We start from the raw sequence: 9,453 nt of genomic DNA on the forward strand, positions 1-9,453 counted from the left end.
AGGATTCATTAGTTGGTTATTAAGGATTGGTTCTGTAAATATTACAAATGAAGTAAGCAGAATATCCGTGGTCGTATGCAACCTCTTCAGGGATCGTGTTCGTACCGTGTCTGCAATTGTTTCAGATATTTGAGTTTATATTTGTTCCTTTCTACACTGTTTCAACTGCCGGGGTGTGTGAATTGTACGTAATATCATTATCTATTTCTAAAGCAAGGATTGTTTCTTCTGTCCGTTTTAGGCTTGGCCCGCATTTTGATTCGTGGGCCAAACTCGGCAGTGGTCTCTCCTTACCTAATCGGAACCTGAACAAATCAATTCGAATCCCAATCAAAACCCTGATAATTACGGCTACACGGAGTGAAAGAGCATAAGTTAAATTGGTGGTCTCATATAGATCTGGCTAAAATTTATATTACTCGTAGCAACGCACGGGCACTATACTAGTGTAAATAATGTGCAATGGCTAGATGATGGAAGAGAGCCGCATAGTTTGTTTATTTTTTTTCCTTTTGGAAGAGTTCACATTAATTTCATATCCAATAAGTTGAATTGCAATGCCGGTGGATAAAAATGAGAACCAACCTTGCCCTCCAAATCTGATTAATCTTAAAACAGTGCCAACTGAAGCAACTTGACCACCGCTTTGAAAGAGAAATTTCAATATTTGAAAGAGAAAACACTACGTTTCCTTAAACAGTGTAAATTTGAAATAATATTCAGTGTTCCCTCCAAAAAATCATTAGCTCGTGCTGGATTAAGGCTGCCATGGGAAAACGAACACCGCAGCCTTACAAAAGCATGTCCACCTAAGTTTAGTAAACATGAGAGCAATGGCGGGGGCTCCGGCGGTCGGCCACTCGTTTCGCTTTCGCCACTACCATGCAAGATCCGTCACGAACCATGAGCCAAGAGAACGACGGGGAGGCTGCCGGCGTCGTCGTCAACAGCCATGGTGTCCAGGAACAGCACGACCGTGGCACAACCAGTGGCGGCAGGGCCGGTGCCAGTGCGGAGGAAGACGGAGAGCGTGGTGGTGGCCAGGAGCCTTTCTTCCAGTGCCTTGATGACCAGGAGCAGCCCTCCGGCATGGTGCATCTGGACGACGCCAGGGCCGAGTTCCCCTCCGACGACGAGGATGGCGGCGGCGACAGTGACAACGTCCGTTGCTCCTTCGCCACCGCTGTCGGTGACGGTGACCGTCTCCTCGAGGAGCAGGCTGAGCTGGACCTGGACGGGGAGGAGGAGGACACGTCCAGATATGACTACGGCATGTGGATGTCGACCGAGCCCGCGTCCATCCAGGAGCGCCGCCGCCGGCTGCTCCAGGGGATGGGGCTCGCCAGCAGCAGGGACCTCCTCCGCAGCCGCAACGCCAGGGCGAGGCTTCCGCCTGACATCCCCCGCTGCGCGGCTCGGCGGCACCACCAGCAGCCTCCCACCGCCGCAGGCGACGCGCCGCCGAGCGCGACGATCCATGCGCCAGCCGTGGCGGCCGCGGCGCCGCCTCCTCCTCCTCCCGAGATCGCGACGCGCCAGCCCGGCGCCGTCCTGAACCGGTCCCGGTCCGACACCCGCCTCGCCGTCCGCGGCGGCGGCGCCGCCAGGAAGCCGCCGTCGCTCCGGCGGGTGTACTCGATGCCGCACTTCCTGCAGGCCCCGCCGCCTGCGAACAAGGCTCCCCGCGCGCGTCCGCTGCCGTCGGCGGCGTCGAAGGACGCTGGGATCGGCAAGGCCGGCGACACGGGCGGCGCCGGCGTCACGACCAAGGCCCAGGACTGCCGCACGGCGAACGCCCAGATCAACGTCGCCCAGCGCGGCGTGCCGCTGAACTTGGACGAGTTCGAGCGGTTCATCGGCTCCACGCCGCTCGTGAAGCAGCTCATGCGCCGCAGCCAGAGCCAGCCGGTGCCGACCGGCGCGCCGGCCAAGGGCGGCGAGAAGCCGCCCGAGAAGAAGAGAACGCGCTGGCTCAGGAACATCAAGCTCGTCGCCTCTGCCGCCGGGCTCAGGAGCGAGAAGGACAAGGACGGCGACGGCGGCGGCAGCAGGTCGGCGCGGGCGGCCCCGGCGGCGACCATGTCCAAGTCGGCGTCGGCCAACGCCGCCGTGTCGCCGGCCACGGGGCCCGAGCGGCCCAAGGTGCACGTGCACCACTGCGGCAAGTCCAGCAAGGAGCTCACCGGGCTGTACCAGCGGCAGGAGGTGCGCGCGCACGAGGGCTCCATCTGGAGCATCAAGTTTAGCCCCGACGGCCGGTTCCTCGCCAGCGGCGGCGAGGACCACGTGGTGCGCGTCTGGGAGGTCGTGGACGCGGACGGCGGCGCGTCCGCCGCCGTGGCGCAGGAGCTCTCGCCGGCGTCCCAGCCTCCGCAGCCGCCGCCGCCTGCCTCCGCGGACGCCGGCAGGCCAGCGGCGCCGGGGCTGGCGGCGCAGCTGTCCAGGAGGATGAGGAGGGGGAGGAGCACCAAAGACGCGCTCCCGGAGCACATCGTCGTGCCGGAGTCCGTGTTCGCGCTCGCCGAGCAGCCGGCGTGCGCCTTCGAGGGCCACCAGGACGACGTGCTCGACCTCTCGTGGTCCAAGTCCCAGGTTCGGGGACGCCTCGCTCGCCATTGTTGCAACCTGCTGCTGCTGCTGCTCCGTAACGCGCCATTGTTGTCTCGATTGCAGCAGCTGCTGTCGTCGTCCATGGACAAGACGGTGCGGCTCTGGGACATGGACACCAAGACGTGCCTGAAGATGTTCCCGCACAATGACTACGGTGAGCGACCACATACTGTGCAAGCTGCTCTTGCTGCATAGCAGGGCCATGACTGATCACGGGCTCATCACGGTCACCGGTGAACGCAGTTACCTGCGTCCAGTTCAACCCGGTGGACGACGGCTACTTCATCAGCGGCTCGCTGGACAGCAAGGTGCGCATCTGGAGCGTGCCGGGCCGTCATGTCGTCGACTGGAGCGACCTCAACGACATGGTCACCGCGGGGTGCTACACGCCGGACGGCCAGGTGCGTGGCCGACGCATACTAGCTCTCTCATTCTTGAGTGGCCTCGTCACTGATACCTGGTAGTTACCGGCTTTCCAAGGCTGCGATCATCGGGTCCCACAAGGGTTGCTGCCGATTCTACAAGACAACAGGTATTACAAGCACAGCAGAGCTCAGCTGATTCATTCAGTCTCCGTGCTGATGATCAGCACTTGATCCATGTCAGATTGCAAGCTCAACCAGGAGGCACAAATCGACATGAGCATATCGAAGAAGCGGCGGTCGCAGGCGAAGAAGATCACCGGATTCCAGGTACTACAACTTGTCCAGGACGACATTCTTTTCTGAAAGGATCAGGATTCAGGACGACAATTATAACAAGCTTCTGTTAAGACTTCAGATCAATTGCGTGGCATGAGTTCGAGCTGATTGTGTAGTTGGCTGTGTAGTTTGCGCCGGGGAACCCGTCGGAGATACTGGTCACGTCGGCGGACTCGCAGATCCGGGTGTTCAACGGCATCACCGTCCTCCAGAAGTTCAAAGGTAAGCGCGCCGTGGCGGCAAGCTCACGCCCCAGCCTTCCCCTTCCCCGCACCAAGAACGCCACGCGCAAGCTCCACAACCCAAAGGGAACCCGTGTTTCTTCCTGCCAGGGTTCAAGAACACCAGCAGCCAGATCACCGCGTCCTACACCGCCGACGGCCGCTACGTCGTCTGCGCCAGCGAGGACTCGCACGTCTACGTGTGGCGCCGGGTTCCCGGCGGTGGCGCCGGCGCCGTCGGCGGCGGCGCGGGGGGCGGCATCGGCGTCCGGGCCAAGACCTGGCTCACCAGCCGCTCCTACGAGTACTTCTTCTGCCGGGACGTGTCCGTGGCCGTGCCGTGGCCCGGGTCGCCGTCCCTGCGGTGCGACGCGGCGTCCCGGGGCGGCGGCGCCAGGAGCGACACGCCCAGGAAGCAGGACGCCGGCGACGGCGGCGCCGCGCCGCGGCGGCCCAAGTCCGGGCCGATGGGGTACCCCGGCGCGCACCTTCTGCCTCAGCTGTCTCGGCGCGAGTCGTCGTCCGCGCGGTGGCACGGCGGCGCGGAGGGCGGCAACGCGTGGGGGATGGTGGTGGTGACGGCGAGCCGCGGCGGGGAGATCAGGGTGTACCAGAACTTCGGGATGCCTGTCGCCAACCTCTTCCACTAGCTGTATCCGATCGGCAAGCAGACTGAATTCTCATTGATACTTGCAGCTCTCCCGCGTTTTCGAGAAAAAAAAAGACACTTGGCAGCTTGAGGAGGCCCAAAAGATCATGGGAATTGGAATTGGAGTGATCCATGGGCTTGCAAGTATGGAAGCAACACGGCTATGGAGTTGGAGTGATGCATTGAATTGTAGCAGTGTCGATTGAAGGTTCATTTGCAAGGAAATGAATTTTGCAGCAGGGAGTGTTTTGAGGCAACTGTAGAAAGGTTCCTTCATCAGGAGGAAAAAAATGATGTACAAGCTGATATACACGGAGGATAGAAAGTGCAATACATATGTGATGTACCAATCAATACTATAATCAACAGATGCAAACTGCTTTGTGTAAGAGCTAGCGACTTCACTTTGTTCTAAAATAGGTTGTGGATGACTGAGAAGGGAGAGGTTTCTATCGAGAGATTGAATAGATGTAGAGCTGACATAGATCTTGCTGCAAAATCTATATGTCACAAAATATCAAAAGAAAATGGGGTTTGGTCTAGGGGATTTAGGGATTGGGACACATGATATTGTTAGATTGAGTCATTTAGCCCTCAAATCACAGCTCTTATATAGCTTTTGGGGTTGGCCCCCATCTCACAGCCTCCAAATAATGCATCCAAGTTCAGTAAGAGCCTCCATATTTCAGCCCCCATCCATCCAACAGGAGGTTGTTGAGTGGGGTCCACAAATGGAGGACTCCCTAGATACCCTAAGGTCTAGGGGTGGGGTGGAGAGGACGTGCTGGAGTTTGACTCAAGTAGGCTTGAAAGATGGTCTGTTAGTGTCCGTCAACATTTGGCAAGTTAGATGCAATAGGTTGGCATAGAAAAAATCACAGTTCGCCAAAATGGTTGTTTAGCCCGTTTACACACCGCTTAAACGCTACACAGTGGTACGCTGTGTCCATTTAATCGGTTGTTTTGACCGTTTAAACAGCCGTTTTACCCGTTTAAACACCCATTTTGCCCAAATAATAGGCTAAATAGCAGGTGACCGACCGTTTAGCATTTATGATAACACTGGAAAAAATAGTACCTAATTGAAGAGATACCTTATTTGGTAGCAGGCTGTAAATGCATACATATAAAAAAAGAAGTTGCATAAAGATGTGGTTCTCGTATTAATATTGTTACAATAATCACTAAAAGTAATACGTATAATACTGGAACAAAATAAACTGCATGCATTTAAGTTTTAAGAGTGAATGGTAGGAATTGATTATGTACCACCTTTACTTCACTTATGGCTACACTTATATAAGTATGTACCTATGGAATTGAGGACAAGCAAGAAACCATTATTCCCCCTACGAACGAAGTCTTAGCTGTCACCTCATGGCACATTTCATAGCGTTCTCCAAGAGTAGTACTACTTTTGTTGTTGTTCAGCTGTTGATGTGTCTCCTCGTTTCGGCAGTGTCCATCAGCAGGGACTCCTTCCAGCAGGAAGCAAACCATCCTACCATATGCCAAATAGTGAATGCATGTACGGAAGCATTGTGTACCTCAATGTGCAGGACCATTGCTATGAGTTTCGTAGGATGCGTTATGGATGACCGGGGCCTGGCGTGCTGCTGCCGCTAAACTTCTTTCACCTCCATCCCTCTCCATCAGCTGCTTCATTGACTTGTCTCTTGCCTGATGATGGAGGAATTGAGATTTTAAGTTTTAATAAATAACTGTATTATGAGCCTGTGATGGTTATGGTCCAAACATGAAGTTTGAAGTCTTGCATGCACGCCAAATAACACCACTCGAGAAATCATTCTATAGTCCTGGTTGGTGGGTATTCGAGAGCTATAGCTCGAGCTCTCGAATACCACCAACCAGGACTTAGGTAACTGGGACTAAAGAGTCCCGACACAGACGGGACTAAAAATCATTAGTCCCGGTTAGTATAAAGGGTTAAAAATTTGCCCCCACCCGTCTGCCTGCTTACCGCCACCCCTGCAGCTGTGCCTCAAGCTCCAATTACACAACAGATACAATCGAATCATGAGCAAGAATCAAATGATGCTTCACAAATTGAAACAAGAGACATGTTCATCCACATGACAATCACACAAGAACACAGCCAATCATTTCGCACAAGAACTGATTCACAACACACAAATTCGATTTGATTCGCAGCACGTGAAGGATTCACTAAAACAATCAGGGTGTATCAGAACTTCGGGATGCCCGTCGCTAGCCTCCTCCACTAGCTGTCCCGCCGGCAAGCTGGCTGAATCCTCATTGACGACACTTGCAGCTTCGATCAGGAGGCCCAAAAGATCACGGAGGTTGGAATTGGAGTGATCCATGTGTTAGAATTAGCCAGGCTTAAACATTAGAGGCTAATAACCCAAGATCTTAACATAACCTAGTTCATGACAAATCAATCTAATGCGGAATAAATTGATAAATATTATACCAGCGTTAGCAGTTGCAGCAGCCATTTACGCCTAATCCGTAGAGGAAGTAGGCGTTTTTGTCGGTGTAGAAGATACAGCAGCGAATCGGCGTCCTTCGGGCGCCAACGGGAGTGCTTGGCCTTCCAAACCCCTCCAGTGCCTTTAGCGATCAGACTAGCGGTGGCTAGGGTTTTAGAATGACGTGAATAGGTTAATTAAGGTGCTAACCACGACCTTATATTTATAGGCACTGTGGGGCTGGGGGCCAGCTTCTGGAAACGGGCCTAATGGGCCTGCTGATCACAGCCCATTAGGGTTATATCATTAGGTTTCCTTAATCGCGTTTAGATGGTTTAAACGCTTCCTTAATAGTGAAGATCACAATATCTTAACTGAAATATTTATTTCCAACATTCTCCCACTTGATCGAACGGTTAAGGCTAATGTTCGTATCATACTAATATTCACCCTTAGTAGTAACAGAAAGTACCGGACCAATGCGTCGTCAGTAGCTTGATGCACTACTGGGACCCCATTACCCACAGTCTCACTGAAACACCTCGGTAGAACGCTTATTCGTTAGTCGGGAGTCATAATGGCCCTAAACCAGGACCTAAAGACTATCCACCAAACCCATATTAGTAACGTGCTGCTTAAACACGTTCGGTGGTAAGCCTTTAGTGAGCGGATCCGCTAACATAGAATTAGTTCTTATGTGCTCAATCTTAATGGTTCGATCCTGGCATCTTTCTTTCACAACACGATACTTAAGGTCGATGTGTTTGGAAGCACCACTTGACTTGTTGTTACTCGAAAAGAATACTGCAGACTGATTATCGCAGTATAACGTTATAGGTTCCGTAATGCTGTCAATTACCCTGAGGCCCGGAATAAAATTCTTAAGCCAAACAGCCTGTCCAGTTGCTTCATAGCATGCCACAAACTCAGCTTGCATCGTCGACGCTGCAACTAAACTTTGCTTAGAGCTTTTCCATGATATAGCTCCACCAGCTAACGTGTAGATATATCCTGATGTAGATTTCCTACTATCCACACATCCAGCAAAGTCAGCATCAGTATAACCCACAACTTCAAGGTTATCTGATCTTCTGTATGTGAGCATGAAGTCTTTAGTGCCTTGGCAGTAACGTAATGCCTTCTTGACACCAACCCAGTGGACCTTTTCAAGATTTTTCTGATATCTTCCAAACATTCCGGTAGCAAATGCCAAGTCAGGACGCGTACAGACTTGTGCATACATCAGTCTTCCGACAGCTGAAGCATAAGGTATGTCCTTCATCTCATCTGATTCCAATTGGTTCTTAGGACATTGGGCTTCACTAAACTTATCACCCTTCGCTAATGGAACAGGTGTGGCCTTACTCTTATCCATATTAAATCTCTTAAGCATTTTCTCAATATATGCTTTTTGAGACAATCCTAGTACTCCTTTGGTCCTATCTCGGTGTATCTCAATGCCCAAAACATAAGAGGCTTCACCAAGATCTTTCATATCAAAATTGGATGAAAGAAATCCCTTTGTCTCATGCAGCATATGCTTATCGCTGCTCGCTAATAGGATATCATCCACATAAAGCACTAGAATTATAAATTTACCACCCTTTATCTTAGTGTAGATACAATTATCCACATCATTCTCCTTAAATCCGAATTTCTTAATCACTTGATCGAATTTAAGGTTCTACTGTCTTGACGCTTGCTTAAGCCCGTAAATGGATTTCTTAAGTCTGCATCCCAAATGTTCCTTGCCCTTCACAACAAAACCTTCCGGTTGTGCCATGAAGATGGTCTCATCCAAGTCACCATTAAGGAACGCAGTTTTGACATCCATCTGATGTAGCTCTAAGTCATAATGAGCCACTAGCGCCATAACGATTCTGAATGAATCTTTCTTAGACACAGGGGAGAAAGTTTCATTATAATCAACCCCTTCCTTTTGTGTAAAACCTTTGGCTACAAGCCTTGCTTTGAATCGTTCGACATTCCCTTTAGAATCACGTTTAGTCTTGTAGACCCATTTACAGCCTACTGGTTTGACTCCATTAGGAATATCTACCAGATCCCAAACATCATTGGAACTCATGGACTTAAGCTCTTCTTCCATGGCCTCAACCCATTTGGCAGAGTTCTCACATGATACTGCCTCTCTAAACGAGTTAGGATCATCAGCTTTCCCAATATCATACATGTCTTCACTTAAGTATGTCTCATAATTAGTGAAAACTGTCTGTTTCCTAGCCCGCTGTGATCTTCTTAATGGTTCAACAGGCTGAGGTGCTGGTTGAGGTGCAGTCTGAGGCACCTCGACAGGGTTCTCAACTTCAGCATTAGGTGCCATTTGCTCAGCTTGTTGTTCGCTCGCAGGCTCAGGAGCTACTTCAACAGGCGGAGCAGCGCTAGTACTCTGAACAGAAGGCGTAATCTGAACAGAAGGTGTACTCTGAATGGAAGGAACAAACAGCGGCACTAACTAAGGTGTTACTGTTTCTTGAATCACCGGGATGGGAAGCTCAGCCCGTATTTCTTCAAGATTTATTTCCCTCCTCGGAAAGCTCCCACTGATTCCTGCATCCTCTAGGAATACAGCCTGCCTGGTCTCAACGAACTTAGTGAAACGATCAGGACAGTAGAATCGGTATCCCTTAGACTTATCAGGGTATCCGATGAAACAGCAGCTCACCGTCTTATCATCTAATTTCTTTTGCTATGGATTAAATAACTTAGCTTCGGCTGGACAGCCCCACACACGCAAATAATTAAGCGACGGTTTCTTCCCAAACCACAACTCATAAGGTGTTTTTGGCACGGATTTGGAA

At 51.4% G+C, this 9,453-nt stretch overlaps 1 protein-coding gene across 1 annotated transcript; it reads left to right on the top strand.

Annotated features, from left to right (window-relative positions):
* The first annotated feature begins 804 nt into the window (after positions 1–804).
* On the top strand, positions 805–4,570 carry LOC120684724 (WD repeat-containing protein 44-like). Its single transcript, XM_039966614.1, has 8 exons — positions 805–1,989; positions 2,089–2,592; positions 2,674–2,764; positions 2,854–3,011; positions 3,091–3,142; positions 3,217–3,302; positions 3,440–3,533; positions 3,644–4,570. Exons 1-8 carry the CDS (start codon positions 883–885, stop codon positions 4,180–4,182), a joined length of 2,631 nt encoding a protein of 876 aa, XP_039822548.1. The 5' UTR covers positions 805–882; the 3' UTR covers positions 4,183–4,570.
* The last annotated feature ends 4,883 nt before the right edge of the window (positions 4,571–9,453 follow it).

The sequence above is a fragment of the Panicum virgatum genome, chromosome 8N (assembly GCF_016808335.1).
Source record: "Panicum virgatum strain AP13 chromosome 8N, P.virgatum_v5, whole genome shotgun sequence".
In the NCBI taxonomy this organism is placed as follows: domain Eukaryota; kingdom Viridiplantae; phylum Streptophyta; class Magnoliopsida; order Poales; family Poaceae; genus Panicum; species Panicum virgatum.

What these genes read in the sequence shown, in the direction of transcription:
- LOC120684724 (XM_039966614.1), top strand. Translation starts at nt 883, where the DNA reads ATGCAAGATCCGTCACGAACCATGAGCCAAGAGAACGACGGGGAGGCT. An exon ending in GGCTCAGGAACATCAAGCTC is followed by an intron (nt 1,990 to 2,088) that starts GTCGCCTCTGCC and finishes ACCATGTCCAAG; the next exon opens with TCGGCGTCGGCCAACGCCGC. An exon ending in GTTCCCGCACAATGACTACG is followed by an intron (nt 2,765 to 2,853) that starts GTGAGCGACCAC and finishes CGGTGAACGCAG; the next exon opens with TTACCTGCGTCCAGTTCAAC.